The sequence below is a fragment of the Thamnophis elegans genome, chromosome 4, assembly GCF_009769535.1.
Source record: "Thamnophis elegans isolate rThaEle1 chromosome 4, rThaEle1.pri, whole genome shotgun sequence".
Lineage (NCBI taxonomy): Eukaryota > Metazoa > Chordata > Lepidosauria > Squamata > Colubridae > Thamnophis > Thamnophis elegans.
Window position 1 is genome coordinate 2281514 of NC_045544.1, and position 20646 is coordinate 2302159.

General features: G+C 37.4%; 1 protein-coding gene across 1 annotated transcript in view; it reads right to left on the reverse strand.

The window, feature by feature from the left end:
* Window positions 1–3741: 3741 nt before the first annotated feature.
* Window positions 3742–20646, reverse strand: part of CSMD1 (CUB and Sushi multiple domains 1) — a 982247-nt gene continuing 965342 nt past the window's right edge. The window contains exons 65-70 of the mRNA XM_032215147.1: window positions 20225–20269; window positions 16282–16443; window positions 14286–14398; window positions 13093–13180; window positions 12121–12253; window positions 3742–3901 (exon numbers count right to left, since the gene is read on the reverse strand). Coding sequence (XP_032071038.1) covers window positions 3742–3901; window positions 12121–12253; window positions 13093–13180; window positions 14286–14398; window positions 16282–16443; window positions 20225–20269 — 701 coding nt within the window. The remainder of the gene's footprint in view (window positions 3902–12120; window positions 12254–13092; window positions 13181–14285; window positions 14399–16281; window positions 16444–20224; window positions 20270–20646) is intronic.

Here is a 20646-nt window from a genome sequence, read left to right on the forward strand (position 1 = left end):
CTGGGCTCTGAAAACAATGGAAGGAATGGAAGATCAAACGTGGTCAGTGCATACAATGTGACTGTAACAAAAACAGATGGAACACAAAAAACTCTTTAGAGATAGGCACAGAGGTGACCCCAAAAAACAAAATAAAAAGGGAGCCTTTCTACAAACCTATTTTTATTAGATAGATACACTGTACGTGCAAAATCGAGCCGTTTCCTGCAGTTTCCCCAGCATCAGTGGGGCCTGCAGAAAGTTTAGTATCAACTCAAATGAAATATTTCCAACCGGAATGGTTTTGCCTGCATCAGGTGAAGTGTTGGTGGACTCCTAATTGTAGCATAAACAACCTTACTGTTTTGTGGTATAATTATACTTCACTGATACATCTGAAGCTTAGTCAAGATCTTAAACAAAGACATTATAAAAGAGAAGAAAACAAGAAAGCAGAAGTATAATTCTGATTTCGTGATTCATTGTGGCCGGTGAATGCCACTCCATTAACTGGAATGCTCTCCCAATTCATTTCAATAGATCAGTGGTTCCCAAACTTGGCAACTTTAAGACTTGTGGACTTGAAGTCCACAAGTCTTAAAGTTGCCAAGTTTGGGAACCACTGCAATAGATGAAGCTCATCCAGTGGGCCTTCTCTTGTGCAGTTGACTTCAAAGCAATGAATCAGGCTCTCCACAGAGAGGAGATATTTTGCATTTATCAGCACAGGTAGATCTCTGAATCAGGACACATGCTGATAACGCTATTATAAAAATTTCCCTCTTCTTACATTTTATCTAGACTTGGTAATAGTTAGAAAAAAATCAGTTATTTCTCTCAATGCTGTATGTGTATTTTTTTTTAAATAACTTTGGTTACTTTTGCCATCAGTATAATTTTAGATAAAGTGACTACAAAGGCAGCAGTGACAGTTTGACTTTCTCCAGTGGTCGAGAAGACAAGACAGCAAGGAAGCTACACTTCAAGAAATATAGCTTGACACTGCTGCCCTTCCAAAGGATGCAAACATCTGTTGAAGATTATATAAAATTGTAAATGCACATGGCATATTCATAGGTTATCAGCATCTGAAGCAAAGCAACGTGTCTAGACATCTCCTAGGTTTATAAGAATAAACTTTAAAAAAAAGATCAAGTGGAGAGCAAAATATATTGATATTGCTGGTATCTTCCATCAAAACTATATAACATTTTCTATTTTGATCAGATTGCCTTGCAAACTTTTCTTGCCGTATAACATAAAGTTATCATCTTTCTTGTTAAGACTGGATTTTTGGTAATGCATTTAGTCATTAAAGTGTTCAAGAAGAATTAAAAGCAAAGAAACAAACTTTTGAGAGGGAGGGTGGACAAAATCACGGCCGAGGTTCAAACAGCTACTTTAGGCACCCAGGAATTTGGATTGCCAAGGGTTTTCTTCCACTTAACAACACAAAAAGAGGTCCTTGCGATATACTTAATTTAGTTTGAAAATCTGTTCCATTTTTCCATTTCAAAAATAATTTAATGTATCTTAGGGCTGTTACTTTACGTAAGCCCAATGTTCCTGAGGACGTGAGGAGCTAATTGTGCAGCTGTTTAGAACCTGTCTTGTGTACTGACTTGAAGAAACTTTGGGGAAGAACAATCCTAAAACTCTTTCTTTCTTTCTTTCTTTCTTTCTTTCTTTCTTTCTTTCTTTCTTTCTTTCTCTCTCTCTCTCTCTTTCCTTTCTTTCTTTCTCTTTCCTTTCAAATCAGTGATATCATATATCATTATTGTCCCACTGAAGCTAAGAGAAATAACAGCAATGAATTATCCTATAATGATATAAATAACAGTGCATAAGCACATGTCTTTAAATCCATCAGGATGAATTAGGTATTTGCACATCATTGCAAATGATGTCCAGAGAACTGCATGCAAGCTAAAATTAGATGTAACCAATGAGGTTGACTTAATTGATAAAAGTTGCAGTCAACATTTTGGGCAAGCTGAATTGTAACTGGACTTTAAAGTATGAGATAGTGACCCTCTATTGCACAATACAATGCAATGAGACTCCTATGCCTCGTTGTCACACTAATCTACTAAGCAAAGGAGCAGAGAGAGTAGCAAGTCTGATTCCATCATACCTATTTGTCTAGGTATCCTTAATCCTGTCCAACAGTGCTATAAATTCCTTATGCCAATGCCATTTGTTGCATCCATGTTGTAGGTCTGCCACATTGAATCAATGATATTTGTCAAAGGATTACAGATTCAAGAATCTGTCAGTTATTTTTGTTGTAGCCCCCCCCCCCTCATTTGAGAGAGGGGTGGGGGAAGAGTCTATGCTCATTTTATTTTACTGAGAAATCTCAAACTTGCTCTGTCAAGCTGTATGATTACAAAAGCATTAAGCAGTATTGGTTAAAAATGTAGCAAACAAAACAATCCCACACAGAAACACACACAGAGACACACACACACACATCCATACAACCCATGGAAAAGAGTCATGGTTGCTCTGGGAAGTTGTTGTGTTGAATATGACTGAGCTCTGAGTTCTATGCCTCCGAAAGCATTGATGGTAGAGCAGGAATTCACGTCAGTGGAGGGGAAGAGTAAAAGATGGAAAACGGATGCAAAAAAGGAAGACTGTTGTATGAGCACAAGGCTCACAGGCTTTATGAACTATTTAAAATAAATTACTATTCACATTTTGTACATGGCAAGCAGCAGAAGCTGCCTGACCCCCCTGCTGTTATACAGTATGACACTGACAGTAATGAATCACATCAAAGAAGAAACAATACTGGGATTTAATGTTTGGTAGATATGGGACCCCTCTCTTCATAATCCATTTAATTATTCTTATTCCTAGCTCTGGTGTTTATTTATTTTTTTAAAAAATCCAACTAGAATATAGTCTCCTTCTGTTCATGAATCATCCTAGCAGGATTAAGTAAATGGATTGTCGTACAACATACATATTAGGAAAAAAAAATATGTCATGGAATGATTTACTGGATATATTTTTTTTTAAAAAAAGGCCAAATGCTTATATACAATGTGTGTATAAACCCTGTATATTTGTTTGTTTGTTTTTAACCAGTATCTTACTCATTCATACCACACTAGTGCAAAAAATTGTGCATTAACATTTTGCAATACAACAGCTGACTGGGAAGTTTGTAGATTGCCTTCTAACGTGAAAATTCTGAGATCTACTGTACGGCTGTCTTGTGAAGAAGGTCTCAATGGTAAAAAGCATTTTCGGAGATGTGTGCAGGCCCCAAGGAAGTTTGCCGTCTTCTCCTTTTTGTCGTCTCCTCTGATTGGTTTTGTTTAAATCTCCTTCAAAGTGTTCTTATTCCTGGGGATAATTTATGGTGCTATTGGTTTGTTATAGGTCCCAAGGGAGTGATCCAAGTGCCCAGAAGATTGCATTGAAAGGCATCCAGCCACATACAAATGTGAAAGTCTGAGGCATTTAAATATGACAGATGAATATGACTCGGCAGTCTTCCTTGAACGTGTGCCTTAATATAGCCAGGTATTTCAAATCCACCTTGGAGACGACAACGTCGCCTTAGTCTTGATTCCCCAGAAGACCGAGGTTCCAGCCAAAAAGAAAGCCTCACTGCATCCATGCCAGGAGATGTTAAAGATTGCAGCAGTGAAGTCGAGTGGAGAAGGGAAACTGGTATATGGCACCAAAGGAATTACTGCTTGTCCATCAGAGGTATGGCTATGAATCAGTCAAATTGGGCACCGAAGGCTATACCACTGTACAAACTGTGTTCAGAGTTGTGTCAAACCTTACAGCTTTTGCCTCTGTGGGTTTTAAGTTTGTATCGTACATAGGGTTTTCAAATGACGCCTGTCCGTTGCTGTTTTCGTGTCCTGCATAACCATTGTACTGTACTTTTGGTCTTGTTCTGCAAGTGTAAAAAAAGAAAAAAAGAAAAAGGAGAGAGAGAGAGAGAAAAAATCTGAGATTCAACTGCTGGAAATGTGGCAGAAATAAGATAATGCGTACACTCCTGTTACTTTTTGCTATTTCAAGGCACGACATTCAGGGAGTTGAACTGGAATTGGCTTAGACAGCATGGAGCAGAAGCGTAAAATAAACCTTAACCCAGTATTTCTCATATATCAAAACAAGTACTAACATGGCAGTGATGGGATTCAGCCAGTTTGCACCTATCCGGGAGAACCGGCTGTTAACTTTCTCAGCAGTTTGGAGAACCGGTTGTTGGAAGAAATCTCTCCCCCCTCCCTCCCTCACTTTACAGGGCTAATCCTGTAAGGACGGCAGGAGGAAGGAACATTCTGGTATTGTTTCTAGCCTAACCTTTATTGCGCTACTTACAGAAACTGCCTCTCCGGTTAACCCTTATCACATTGTCACAGCTAAGGCAAAGCGCCCATCAACCTGAGTGACGTTGAGTTGGCCACACCCACCCAGTCACGTGACCACCAAGCCCTGCCTACCCACTTGGTCATCAGGGCAGAGAACCCGTTGTTAAATTATTTGAATCTCACCACTGTAACATGGATTTCCAGATTATTGTGGGATTCAAAAAATTAATCCAATTTATTATCTGACTAGTAACATCTTTTCTAAGAAGTCAAAGAATAGGCTGGGTCCGAAAACATGGGGAAAGCAAGCTTGTCGAATCTGTCCATCTGAAATTAAAAGTCACAATGCACCTTTTCTAAAATTACAGCAGCCATTTGTATCATTCTGACCCTTGGGCCATGAGGGCGAACCCATGGCGCATGGGCCACAGGGGGTACGCAGAGCCCTCTCTCTGCAAACACGCAAGCCATTGCCCCAGCTCAGCTCCACTGATCATGCACGTGTGCCTCCTGCTGGCAACCTAATTTTTGGGTCTCTACCACACATGTGCAAGGAGCATGCGGGAGATGCATGCACATGGGTGGGGGGGTCAAGTGTGGGGGCAAAGGTAGCGCAGGGTCATGTGGCGCACCCCCTCTCCACGGCCCGGAGACTGCAGGGAGGCCTGCAAGGCCAAAAATGGGGCATGGGGGAGTGGTGTGCCCCCTGTGGGGCATTTTTGCTTCCAGGAGGCTGCAGGGAAGCCTACTAGGCACAAAATGGGGTATGGGGGGGGGTTGCATATGCGTGCAAGGGGGGAAGGGGTAGTGCAGAGGAAACATGTGCATTGCATTATGGGTGCCGGCACACCAGTGGTGGGTTTCAAAAATTTTTAGAACCTCTTCTGTAGGTGTGGTCTGCTTTGTGGGAGTGGCTTGCTGGCCATGCAATCAGGTGGGAGTGGCTTGCCAGCCATGTGACCGGGTGGGTGTGGCCAACTTGTAAAATGTGGTGAAACTCACTTAACAACGCTCTTGCTTAGCAACCAAACTGTTGGCTCAGGGACTCTGGCACTGAAGTGTGCAAGTCTTAAAGCTGTCAAGTTACAAGACCCTTCCACCCCTAACCCTTTAGGAAAAAAAGCCCAGGGGTGTTCAAACTTGACAGCTTTAAGACTTGTGGACTTCAACTCCCAGAATTTCTCCTCCAGTCATGTTGGCTCAGGAACTCTGGCATTGAAGTGTGCAAGTCTTAAAGCTGTCAAGTTACAAGACCCTTGCACCCCTAACCCTTTAGAAAAAAAAGCCAGGGGTGTTCAAACTTGATAGCTTTAAGACTTGTGGACTTCAACTCCCAGAATTCCTCCTCTCACTCTTCATCTTGATGATGCCCGGATGGGTAGGGGAAAGGAGATGGAACCGGTTCTAAATGGCACTCTAGATTTGTGGAACCTCTTCCATAGAAGACGTTAGAACTGGCAGGAACCCACCCCTGCAGCACACACTGTCACACATGCACATGCTTTTGGCAAGCGATAACAAAAAGGTTAGGGTTTCATGTGAGGAATGCTTTCCTTGGGAAGGCTCACTCAGCATAAACTTTCAGCAACTTTTTTGGCACGAGCTAATACTCTTTTACCATATTCTACAACCTAGAATATAGTAATGGTTTTATTTAGGAGGATAGCATAAAAACATTCTAAGGTAATTTTTTTTGTTTTATTCACATCTGAATAAAGTGAATGGATTTCCCTACTGCTTGATATGGGTTGGTGAGAGTGGAAAATAGTAACAAGAATAAATTTCAAATTCTTCAGCATTTCCCATGTGAAAAAGAGTAGAATTGGGGCATGTATCTTGAAAATATGGTGACCAACATGTCAAATTTGGAAATATGTTTCTTCCAGAGAGAGAAAGAAAGAAGAGCTACAAAGACTGATAGGGAAAGCATAATATCATTGCCATTCATAACATTCTCAATTACTACGTTAAGGAAAAAAAAAAAACCCCTTCATCTTAATGCAGCTAGCTATTTCGCATACTAAATTGTAGGATGAAAATATTCTCATTTCTCTGCGAGATTAATTATTTAGACTAATTGAGAGATGTACTCATAGATGCTGCCTAAAATAGAGTTTAACAGATGGGAAATGCTTTCCGCTAGGTTTTGAATGTTTTCATCCCAGTCCTTAAGACTAAAAGTCTACTAAATCGCAAGAAATATCTTCAAGGCGCTTTCCCATTTTTGTAATTGTGAAAACAGATTTCAGCAGGTAAAATGCTACAGCATTTTTTTTTAAAAAAATAGCAGTAATAGCAATAGCAGTAGACTTATATACCGCTTCATAGGCCTTTCAGGCCTCTCTAAGCGGTTTACAGAGAGTCAGCATATTGCCCCCAACAATCTGGGTCCTCATTTTACCCACCTCGGAAGGATGGAAGGCTGAGTCAACCCTGAGCCGGTGAGATTTGAACCGCTGACCTGCTGATCTAGCAGTAGCCTGCAGTGCTGCATTTAACCACTGCGCCACCTTGGCTCTTCAGGGGGATTTACAGCCCTTCTTTTCATAAGCCGATGCTAATGATGTGCATAACAGTTTGCGCTGCCACTTGTAATGCTAGCAACAGATTTGGGCAAATAGGCTTCAATCAGCGGCTGGCCACCAATGATAATGCAGTAGATGTAAATCAGCATCTGTCTTGGCTTGAGCGCTGCATATAAAAAGGCATATATTTGGCAAAACAATGTACACATAAACGCACACTTGGAAAAGCTGCACACATATTAGAGCGGTGCACATCATTTGAAGGGGCACTTCTGTAAGTGTGCTGGCATGAACCCAATGCCTCTACTCAAAGACTAGAAGCAACCTTCATAATGGTTAGCACACAGGTTCTTTCCAGGTCACTTCTTCAGGCCAACTTTGTTGCCCTGAAAGCAAATGTATTATCAACACATGCCAGACCCCCGCGGAAGTTCTTAAAAAGAGCTACATGAAGACTTCTTGGAGAAATCCCTGTGTTATCATCCCTAATAAATATATAACTATAGGGTTGTACAAAGGCACATATTAATAAAAGTTACATACAACAACAATTTATTTGGTTGCGGTGTGCTTTTAAATAATGAGGAGAAGGGAAGAATTGTTCAGCATGATTAGCAAGCAAGGGTAGGCATTCTTTTTGAGGTTTATATTTACAATTTGGATCATGTGCTGTGGGCTAAACCACTCCCAAACTACCCGCCTGCTGGTTGTTGGGGTTGATCGTGGCTGTCTTCAATGTCTGGTAGAATCAGTGTATTTACTTTTGTGTTTGTATGAATACTTATAAACAAAGCACTGAATTGCAGGCAATCCTATTTCAGTTGATTAGAATAGAGCTAGAAGGAACTTTGGAGGTCTTCTAGTCCAACCCCCTGCTCAAGCAGGAGATCCTATACCACCATTTCAGACCCTATACCATTTCAGCCTCTTCTTAAAAACCTCCAGGTGATACTGATAGGCTGTACCTGCCCCGAAAATCAGGTAGCAGAGGATTATTACAAGTGAAGCAAACAGTTGAAGAAGAAAAACATGCACTGGCTGATTATTTAAAAGAAAGTCAAGAATATCTATTAATCGAAGTAAAGAACAAAAATCTATTGAAGGTCCAACAGACGAAACAAGAATACAGAAAAGATGTGATAAAATCAAGAATGGAGAGTTGGCAGAACAAAGCATTGCATGGCCAATTTCTGGAAAAAATAAAAGATAAAGTGGACAGTGAACAAACTTGGTTATGGTTAACAGCAGGTACATTAAAGAAAGAAACAGAGTCACTACTCCTGGCTGCGCAAGAACAAGCTATCCGCACAAATGCCATTAAGGCCAAAATCGAAAAATCCTCTGATGATGCCAAATGCAGACTTTGCAAAGAAGCTGATGAAACTGTTGATGACATACTCAACTGCTGTAAAAAAATCGCGCAGACTGATTATAAATTGCGGCACAATTCAGTAGCACAAATGATCCACTGGAATTTGTGCAAAAATTATAATATTAAAACAACAACAAACTGGTGGGAACATCAGCCTGAAAAAGTCACAGAAAATCAAATTGTCAAGATCTTGTGGGATTTTTGCATACAAATGGACAAAATACTGGCGCATAATACACCAGACATCACACTGATTGAGAAAAATAAGGTTACAATCATAGACATTGCAATATCAGGTGATAGCAGGGTTGACGAGAAGGAACATGAAAAAAATTGCGAAATACCAGGATTTAAAAATCAAAATTCAACCATTATGGCACAAACCAGCAGTGGCAATTCCAGTGGTAATTGGCACACTGGGTGCTATTCCAAAACCACTGGAATTACATTTAAAACAGTTAAAAATTGACAAAATCACCATCAGTCAAAGGCAAAAAGCCGCACTGCTTGGATCTGCACGCATATTACGAAAATACGTTACGACGTCCTAGGCCCCTGGGTGGGGCCCGACTAGTAACCAATGCCAAATCCGGCGAAACAACTGGCCGCTGTGATACAATTCTGTTGTTGCGAATAACAACAACAACAACAACAACAACAACAACAACAACAACCATCATTAATCATCTTCATCATCATCATCATCATCAAATGTTTGGAAACAACTGATGTCAGTGAAAAAAGAATATTTATAGAAAAAATAATGAATCAGTGGAAGACAGAATTAGTGGTTGGAAATGGGCTGGTTAACATTAGGAGAGGCATCATTCAAGATGACTCGTTATCGTCCTTGTCATTGCTATTTTGAATAAAACAAATCTTTGCCACCAAACAGCAAAAAAATGCTAATAAAATCTCACATTTGATTTATACAAATGAACTGAAACTTTTTGGAAAAACAGAAATCAAAATCCAATCATTGACAAATATTTATTTATTTATTATTTATTTATTAATTAGACTTATATACCGCTTCATAGGGCTTTCAGCCCTCTCTAAGCAGTTTACAGATTTGTAGCAAATTGAGTCAGCATATCACCCCCACAGTCTGGGTCCTCATTTCACCCACTTCGGAAGGATGGAAGGCTGAGTCAACCTTGAGCCGGTGAGATTAGAACCGCTGAACTGCAGATAACAGTCAGCTGAAGTGGCCTGTAGTACTGCACCCTAACCACTGTGCCACCTCGGCTCCTAAAATATCCTAAGAATTTTTAGCAGTATAGCAATGGAATTTGACCTAGACAAATATGCTATGGTAGCATTGAATCAAGGTAAACTCACAAAACAGTAAAGGAATTGAAATGTCAAATGGCCCAACCATCGGGATGAAGCCTACAAGTACAGTAGTACTTAGAAAATTGTCCGTGGACAAAATTTCCATTTGTCAATTACAACAGGGCACGCTGCTTATATCTGCACATATACTATGCCACTACATTACAACATCCTAAGCTTTTGAGAAGAGGTCAGTTAGTATGATGGCAAACAGCAGCTAAAGAATTGAAACTGTGATTTCACATTATTGTATATATTAGTGTGATGTATGGACTTTCCAATATGTGGAAACAGCAGAATAGAAGAAAAAGAACTGTACAAAAGTCTACAAAATTGCACAAAATATAAAGACCTGAAAACAGAAGTAGAACAATTGTGGCAAAAGAAAGCAAAAATAGTATTGATAGGCACTTTGGTTCAATTCAAAAACACCTGGAGCACTGCTAGAAACCCCTCAGCACTGACAAAATCACCAGAAGCCATTGCAAAAGGCAGCTTTTTCTGCCACAATTTACATCCTGCAATGATATCTTTAACATCATCAAACAACATCTGTCTATCCCAGGTCCTTGGGATGGTCTCAACAGAGGGACATATTCAGTCTAAACACCTGATTAATTCATCTTTTCCTGATTGCCTTTATTTGTTTGTACCCTCTGACTATCATTAACTCTTGTACCTTATGGTTCTTGACAAATATATCTTGTCTTTTTATGTACACCGAGAGTATCTGCACCAAAGACAAATTCCTTGTGTGTCCAATCACACTTGGCCAATAAAGAATTCTATTCTATTCTATTCTATATTTCTACTCTACTCTCTATTCTCTATTTCTTTTCTATTCTATTCTGTTCTGTTCTTACTGAAAAATCATATATTTTATGACATTTTTGGTTAAGAAAACTATCTGAGTAAGAACTACCCAACAATTTCAGAGAAGTAATTTGAGCTGCCTTGCAGGAAGGGGTGTCTTTCCCTACCTAATAAAAGCAATGATGAAACAATTATTAAAAAAATTCTTTCTCTTGATTGAAAACTGCTGGGGAAAATGAGTGACCACTCTCTAATTTCTCACCACTCCAGAGAGACATTCATTGGACGAACTCTATTGAGATTCAGCCATGACATGGTACCCAGCTTGCTCTGATCTTTGGTGGATGATATCTTCAAAGGAATAGGATGACAGAAATTTTCCTTAGTAAGATACATAGTTGACACCTTTTTACAATAAATTCTATTGTATTTCCCAGTGTTTCCATAATGGGATTCTTGGAGACTACAAGTTTCATTTTGTTCCGTAATCCATTCGTAGCCACATTAATCATATGAGAAAGAATACAGAATATTGGAGTGAATTTCCATCAGTATGCAGATGACAGCCTTATCAATTCCCTTTGCTAACTACTATAATGAATAAATTGTTTGTCTTGGCCAACACCCAAGTTTGATAACAAAGACGAACAACCTTTGCAATTAAAACCAGGCCCAGGTGGATACTGTGGGTGAGTAGAAAACTGGCCTATAGAATTAGAGTTAAGCCTTTTCTTTTTCTTGAAAAAGCTACATTGTCTGTGAAAGATCCATTCTCTAAATTGGATCTTCAAGTTATTTCTGAAGTGAAAAGGATGAGTTTGCACAATTCTATGCAACCTCAGTTATTTCTGAAATATTATTTTCCTTTAGATTATCCTAGAAGCATAGCTGAAAATCTGAATTGGTGTAAACACTCGGCTAACTAATACTTGAAACTAAGAGGTCATGTCACCCATGTTGAAAGGGGAAGTGGTGGCACGGTGTCCTAATGATGCTGGAACTGCCAGAAATGGTCTGCACTCAGGCAGTTCGAGCCCAGCTCTATGAACAAGAGTGAGCTTCCATAGTTCAAGGCTTAGCTCCTGCCCATCCAGCAATATTAGCAATAGCAATAGCAGTTAGACTTATATACCGCTTCATAGGGCTTTCAGCCCTCTCTAAGCGGTTTACAGAGTCAGCATATCGCCCCCACAGTCTGGGTCCTCATTTCACCCACCTCGGAAGGATGGAAGGCTGAGTCAACCTTGAGCCGGTGAGATTTGAACCGCTGAACTGCAGATAACAGTCAGCTGTAATGGCCTTCAGTACTGCACCCTAACCACTGCGCCACCTCGGCTCTCTTGCAAAGCATGTAATATTGCAAGTAGATACTTGCAATACTTGATGGGGGAAAAAAATCAAGCTGTATTTCTGTGTGTGAAAAGAGCAGAAGCCAGCATTGATCCTGGCTTGATGCGAGGCAATGCAACACAAAGTGAGTCAAGGTGAGACCGGCAGAAGAGCTCAGAAGAGCCAACCAGCCAAGCAAAGCTGTTGTAATCTCATCCACTCCCTGCATGGATACCCCCGGAAGCACCAAACAGAATGAACTAGCAATTTAGGCTGTCAGGATTTCATTGTGCCTAGCATATAGATTTCTCTGACATTGCATGCCATATGCTAAATACATAAATAACCCATGTTGAAAGAACAAGGCTGGTTAATGGTTTTCACATTTCACATTAAATGGATCATAAGGTGTTTACTATACCTGTGTTTGTAGAGGTAAAATGCAAACCCTGATAATATTAGAGCAAAGAAGGGTACTAGGATGGCAGCTGCCACAGAACTGCTATTTGTACCATAGCTGTGATTGGAGTGATCGGCATCCACGTTTAAAGGACCTGAAAGTTAAATAAAGGATCATGTCAACCCTGTATTTTCAAGGAAGGTGCACCTGAAACAGAAAGAATCTCTCTCAAACCAATTTGTTGACTGAATAAACTAATCCACAATTCACAATATTATTAATTGTCTGTATATAAAACTGACAGAGGGAAATCTGAGAATCGGAGCTTCTTCGCCCAGGTGTCCAAGAGGGGAACATCCTTTGAACTCTGTCCCCTACAATAATTCTATTTTCATTATCTGAGGATCAAAGGGAAAGATGCAAAACAATTTGGTATGGCCCATTAGAAATGCAAGAGATAGATCAAATCCTTGGTAGATTTGAAACTGAAACTTTATTTTCTTTTCATTTCAAAGGCATTGCAAAATTCAAAATAACCTAAGTGATTTAAATGGCACGGAATGCTCTCCATCATCAAACAGAAACTTTAATAATTTGTAAAAAGTATTTTAGGCTGCAATCAATGTGAGTAAGTCCCAGTGAACATAATTGGGGCTTACTTCTCAATAAACATGCATAGGATTGCATTGCTGAAGCACTAGGATAAAATCATCATCATACATTATCGATGCCTCATAAATATTTATACGGAGAGATTTTATATAAGCAATCTGCAGTTAGGTTGCAGTGGTATCAAAAATGAAATAGCTGCATCAAAAATGTCGAAATAGATACATAACGTCACATTTTATCTAACGTAGGTGAATTACAAATTTGATAAGAATTCAGCAAACAAATATTATTTGTTCTAATTGCTCACTCACTGAATGAAATAACATAATTTAATGGGAGTGGCATACAATACACTATGGAGTGTTCAAAAGTCATTCTTACTTTCTCTTTGGAACATAAATTTTCCAAAATCTTTTCCATGTATATCACCTTGATAGGTAAAGACACCTCTTTCAAGTCCAGATGACACCTGAAACAGAAAGAATCTCTCTCAAACCAATTTGTTGACTGAATAAACTAATCCACAATTCTCAATATTATTAATTTATCCATATTTCATATTATTCATTTACTTATCTATTCATTCAATTTCTATAGCTGCCCAACTCAACCATGCGACTCAAGATGACTGATAAATATAAAAGTATTTAAATATTTTAAGCAATCAGACTTTATGAATAATTGAAATGAAAGCATTATTGAAGCCATATACCTTTATATGTGCATTAACTAAGCTTGTACATGAGATACCTACACACATATACACACAGACACAAACACACACAGACACAGAGATGATTTGAACAGTAGGTATGAGACAGAGAGTAAAGTACCTCTTCTGAAGCAGATGTTGGAAATTTACAAAGCTTGCATATATGCTTATGTTACATGTATTATTCAGTAATGGTTGATGGCTATATTTAATATCTTCCTCCAGCCCTTTCAGTGAAGGGAGAGAGATATAGAGGAAGGCAGGTAGGCCCTTTTTTCGTTCTCTCTTTTCTTGACTGTGAGAACAATTAACCAGTGGAACGGTGGGACCGTTTTTTCTCATTTTTGCCCCCCCCCCAGCTCCCAGGAGCACTCTACAAGCCCTCCCAAAGCTCTGCATACCCCCCCCCCTTTTTTGTGTGCAAAAAACGAGGTATGCAGAGGGTTTGGAAGCCCTGCAGAGTGCAAAAACCTTTTTTGAAAACTTACCTCTTCAAAATCATGGTGCGTCTTATAATCCGTTGCATCTTATAGTCCGAAAAATAGGATAACAAACTTGCTATTAACTTAAAACTTGCAGTGATTCACTTAGTAACGGTGGCAAGAAATGTCATAAAATGGGTCAAAACTCAATTAACACCTGTCTTGCTTTGCAATAGAAATTTTGGGCTCAAACGTGGTGTACGTCAAGGACTACCTGTGTAATATATATATGCATTCATATAAGATCCCACTCAAAAAAGGAAATTATATGGTATGAAATATTATATAAAATATAATTATATGGCTCATATTTGGTGACACTATTCAAACTGTTCAATACAGTTAACATATTTTTTCCCCAGAGATGTGTATTTACTTACATAGCCATCCAATGCCCACTTGTCGTTTTCAAGCTTGTTTACAAAACCTTCTTTAGGATTTTTAACATGATAGACTTTCAGAAGTAAATGAGCTTCTTCTTTCTTGTAGGTGCCTATAAAGGATTATTTGAAAGCAAGTTTATACAACCATATGTGTTCAGGAAACCTGTATGTGAAAATAAGTTTAATTACCCTTTCAACTTCATTTACATAAAATGAGGACTAATTAGTGGTTGCTATGCAAACATGTAAAAAGGCCAATAAAATCCCTACTTCATTACAGTAAGCTTCTAAACTAGACCATATGTTACCTGAATGTCATGGCAATATTTTTATAACATACCCTAGTAAAAATGTAGCAATGATGAAATCAGCAGGACATATGACACTATTTTACTTAATGAATAGCCTATCACATATAATTCTGGCCTTTCAAATATTACAAAGTCCAAATACAAGTCCTAATTTGCCCAAATTAAGTATGAACTGGACTTGTGAGTTTGTATTTCAGCACTGTCTTAACCATCCTTCCATAGAATGTTTTTCCTTTATTTCTAGCACCAGTAAAATACTTATTCCTTTTAAAGGAGCAAATGTAGTACTTTCAAGTTGCATATTGATTTACAAAAAGCACACAGAATTTTAAAGTTTAAATATACATTTAGAAACCTAGCTGCCATTCTAAATTTATGCTATTGAAAAGACAAGCTATTTTTAAAAATAATAATAATAATAAAAGTAGTTGCATATTAACCTATAATTATTAATGGCCTACGGATGCTGAAACATTTTAAATATGACATATTTCACATTAAAAGGGAATGATTCAAGATTAAAATGGGCTGCAGAATACCAATAGAAAATTATGACTATGTATACCGAAACCAAAATCCAAATAGAAATTGCAGATACTGAAAGTCATAATAAGCTGAACTAGAGACTTTAGTTCTATCTAAAAAAACTAACCTAGTTTGTTAGGAAATCATAAAGTTCAAACTATAGCAATATAATTGTTAAAATTTAGTTTCCATTTGTTTTGTTTTGTTTTCATCAAGGATCTGGTGATTTTGCGCACTTAATGGACACCTTTTTCAACATATGTTTTCCAGATTGTTAGTTTGTATGTTTTATGTTAAAGAAGCTTTTTGTAAAAAGGAAAGTATGACAATTGTCAGAGCAATATATCTCTCTATCTCTATCATCTCTATATCTATTCTATCTATCTATCTATCTATCTATCTATCTATCTATCTATCTATCTATCTATCTATCTATCTATCTATCTATCTATCTATCTCTCTCTCTCTCTCTCTCTCTCTCTCTATCTATCTATCTATCTATCTATCTATCTATCTATCTATCTATCTATCTATCTATCTATCTATCTATCTATCTATCTATCTATCTATCTATCTATCTATCTATCTATCATCTATCTATCTATCTATCTATCTATCTATCTATCTATCTATCTATCTATCTATCTATCTATCATCTATCTATCTATCTCTATCGACCTACCTACCTACCTACCTACCTACCTACCTACCTACCTACCTACCTACCTACCTACATATCTGAAATAATACTGTACATATGGTTAGGATTTAAAATAGCATATACAGGTAGTCCTCACTTGACAACTATTTATTTAGTAACACTTTGAAGTTACAACAACATGATTCACCCTCACACTTACAACCATTGTAGTAAATTCAGTGGAGAATATGCTAGGAGATTGCAAGTCATGGTCATGTGAAGTTTAAACTGTGTGTTTCTTTTAACGACTGCACGAAGGACTACTAGAACTGGCACCACTGAGTGGGGTGATTACACGACGTTTTGCTTAAGAACCGCTTTGCTTAGTGATGGAGTTTCCAGTCTCAATTAGGATTGTTAAACAAGGACTACTGTATATCCATGAAATGTCCATGACCCTTTAACCAGCATACCATTTGGATAACTTGGATGACAGATGTCCGGTTTTTAATCTCACCTGATAATTTAAGTTGCATGCTGGATGCCTCGATGAAAGTAGCATTCACCTTACTGCTTGTAGCATTGAACCAGTCAACTGTAAGAGTGGCAACTTGTCTTTTCCCTAGATGCTCATAAAACCCCTTCCACAGTGAATTTATAAAAAATACATCGGAGGGAACTGAAGAAGAGAGACAAAAGGAAATCACTTTGGTCTACAAACATGCTTTTTTTTTTAATTCAACAAGTTATTCAGTACATTATTATAGCTGGCACACAAAGGTGGTTCCATAATTGATAATACTTGTCAATCTGAAATATTAATATATCAACACTTCTGGTAAACCTTGTTGTATAGAACTTTAGGTTTTTTTTTCCTGTTGTACCATGAATAATTTCATATAAAAATAAACTAATTTCATCCATTGATTCCAAGTCCCTTCAGTTTCTTAATTTAAAACTCTGTTTTTTTCATTTTCACAGTATCCCCTCCCCCAAACTGTGCACACACACACACACAAACCCATTTTCCTATACATTTGTTCCCTTGTATTCTTTTGAATACATAATTTTGCCCAATATACATATTTCTTTCCCCCAAAAATGTCTTCCTAATGAATAGATAGGTAGGGAAATGCCAAATTAACTAAATTTGCTTAAAAATAAATTTCAAGAAACCACTCTCTCTCCCCCTATTTCAATCTCTTTTCCAGCTCTCCCAAAAAAATATGAGGAAATAGTTTTAAAAAAAAACTTTAAAAAAAAAGAACAGTGACATTGGTCATTGCAATGAAATGTTTTCGAAATAATGTATTGGAACAATATTACAGTTTTAGTTAAGAAAAGCATTCATCCATTAGAAAAAAAATAGCTCAAGGCAGTTTTGGATGCATTCTTGACAAATGGTAGACATGGTTAAATCCCATTTATTTCATTGAGAATCATACGTGAAAAATTGGATATTAGTGCACAGTTTAAAATTTCCGTGAAAAATTAATGTGATGTCTAAATCTTATGCCTACAATAAGACAGTGTCCTCCGTATTGGTTACTCTTGATAATTGGTATCAGTTATATTGTGCAAATTAATTACTATTTAATCTCAGATTTTATTTTTTCTGGTAAGTGAGAGAGACAGGAAGCACATTTTGTTTAAAGAATAAAAAAAGACATATTGCACATTCAACACTGAAGACACACTGAAAGCATTGTAAGGTTATAACACCACTGAAAAGAATGCACAGGTAGCCGAATAATTATGAACACTAGTCTTGTGACATGAATTTTTCATTTTGTAGTATTATGGGATAATTAGCCCTCAGGCTGAACCATCTAGGTGAGAATTATATAAACATACTTGAGAAGGTTAAATTCTTGTTCTGTCTTGGCATCGATATATGTTTCACTGGTAACTGAGTAAACTATGATATAGAGAAAACTTCATTGAGCAATGAAAGTAGGTGATGCTAATGTTGTTATTTTGTTTTGTGAGGGCCACAAAGGGTAAAAGGTTACTCTACACTAAGAACTGTATAATAAATAAGCAATAATACATAAAGTCTCTGAAACCTCTCAAAGTTTTAGCATTTTCATATAAAATCTTTTTAGTGGGATCATTCAAATCACAAGCTCTTAGGCATATTTTTTTAATATTTAATTTATATTTAATTTTGTGCAATTTCGTGTGGATGCCATCTGTGCATACACAACACTTACAAGCACCATGTGTCAAGGAAGGAAGATCTATTGTTAGTAATCCTTTGAAATAAGAACATATTTAAGATTAGTGTTTTGTTTTCTCGTGTGACAGATTTTAATCTGTGACAGGTTGAATCAGAATTCAAGAACTTCTAAAAATATGCTTTTGTTTAAGAAAAGTTAGGAAGAAGAGAATCCCAAAGACTACTGTGTTTCAAGAGGAAGGCCTATTTAGAGAATCAATGGTCAAATTTAGAATTTAAATTTATTATATTTCAATTTCAGACCCCAAATTTTAGTAGAAACTTTCCATTTTCAAATCATGTCCTGGCTGATTTGCACATTACTGTCACATGGTATTTTTCTCTGTGAATTCTGTGAATCCCAGTCTGAGGCCAGGGTTATGAATTTGAAAGTTAAGCAAATCCAGGAGAAACTGAAATTTAAAACTGAACAAGTTAAAATATGCAGCATTATGAAATGAATTTGATTTTTAAAATATATTTGCTTTTCTCTAGCACACTATTTATAAGATGGAAACAGAATAACTTTTATATAAGACACCTGCAGTATTGTTTAACTCCTGCTTTTACGATAAGGCTCTCCATTATAGTACATCGTCTGATATAAAGCAAATATTCCCTCTAGATTCTAATATATAATATACAGATCTTTCAAAATCTAGTTGCAGATTTTAGTTTCGAGAAATTAGTTTCTCGTTCTAGAACTAGGTTTTATGCTGATAAAATTATGCATTGGCTGTGCAACTAGAGAATGCATGGGGAAATCACATGATTGAAGATATTCTGTCTGTACCCAGCCTTGCTCTATATATGCAAGCACAGTATACCTTTTTGTTATGCATTAGAATGGCCTAATTTGTTTCAGGCTTCTGACCAAGCCTGTTTTAAGAGTTGCATTAACATTAAATATGTTTTTTTCCTTAAACATGGCATTATCTTTTTTTAAGCTTGCAAAGGGGTGGGAAAAAAATCTGGTTGTATTAATAAGTAGTGAAGAGGTGCACAATCTGCTTGTATGAAGTTCAGAATATTTTTTTTCAATCACTTTTTACTCCCTTACAGCTCTATATAACATCACAGAATAACAGAGTTCGAAATGACCTTGAAGGTCTTCCAGTCCAACCACTGCTGGATCCTATATCATTATGGACAAATGGTTGCCCAATCGCTTCTTTAAAACCTCACTTTTGGCGCACTGATTGCAACCTGTTCCACTGATTAATTGTTCTTACTGTCAAGAAATTTCTCCTTAGTTCTAGTTGGCTCTTTCTTTGGTAAGTTTCCATCCGTTACTTCTTGTCTTGCCCTCAGCTACTTTGGAGAATAGGTTGTCTCCCTCTTCTTTTTGATATTCAAATTTTGGAAGACTGCTATCATGTCACCTCTGATCCTTCTCTTCGTTAGACTAGACGTACTTAATTCTTGCAACTCTTGATCCTATATTTTAGCCTCTAACCCTCTATTCATCATTGTTGCTCTTCTCTGGACTCTTTCTAGAGTCTCAGTATCTTTTTTTATATTGCAGTGACCAAAATTAGATGCAGTGTTCCAAGTGTGGTCTTACTAAAGCAGTATCAAGCTGTACTAACACATTAAGAGCCGAGGTGGCGCAGTGGTTAGGGTGCAGTACTGCAGGCCACTTCAGCTGACTGTTATCTGCAGTTCAGCGGTTCTAATCTTACCGGCTCAAGGTTGACTCAGCCTTCCATCCTTCCGAGGTGGGGGAAATGAGGACTCCGATTGCTGTTGGGGGCGATATGCTGACTCTGTAAACCGCTTAGAGACGGCTGAGAGCCCTATGAAGCGGTATATAAATCTAACTGCTATTGCTATTATCTTGACACTCTGTTGATGCTGCCTAGGACTCTATTGGCTTGTTCTGGCAGCTGCGAGCAACTGCTTTCTCACCCTTACGTGGTTTTTTGGCTAGGACTCCTAGATCGCTTTCATATTCCTTCCAAACAGAAAAATTGCATAAAGTGGCAGAGTTGGGTCTCCAGATCCCATTCACGAGTTTTGTATGGGTATGGGTAATGAAAATACCCCTAAATAATGCCAAAATAGTGGGTACCTTTTTTTAAAAGTGCAGTTTCAGGCAATTGAGCTTATATTTCAGTATTTAGGTAAATTTTTATATATCAGTGATGAAGTGTTCTGATAAAGGCTAGAAGTATTTTTATGGTATGAGAAACTGCAGAAGAATTTAAGGTGCTTAGTTCTAAAACTGTTCTCGTATACAAACCTGGTGTTTTAGTTATTGTCTCATTAACTTCTCTCACTCCTTTACCTACAAGTAAAAAGACAAATTATCATTTTTATTGACATATTTTTAATTGTTGATACATAACGCTTGACCGAGGCAATTGTGTGCTTTCTGATAACACCTATGATTTATAGTAGACATAGCTAAAATCCGTATTACATATTCAAATAGATACAGTTCTGTGTACTTATCAGAAAGAAATAAAAGTTTCAGGAGTCCAAAGTTTGCATCGTGGCAAGTTTGCTGATGGTGGGGATAATTGCTACTCTCATTTCTAAATATATATATATATATATATATATATATATATATATATATATATATATATATATATATATATATATATATATATATATATATTTATATATATATATATATATATATATATTTTATATCAACCA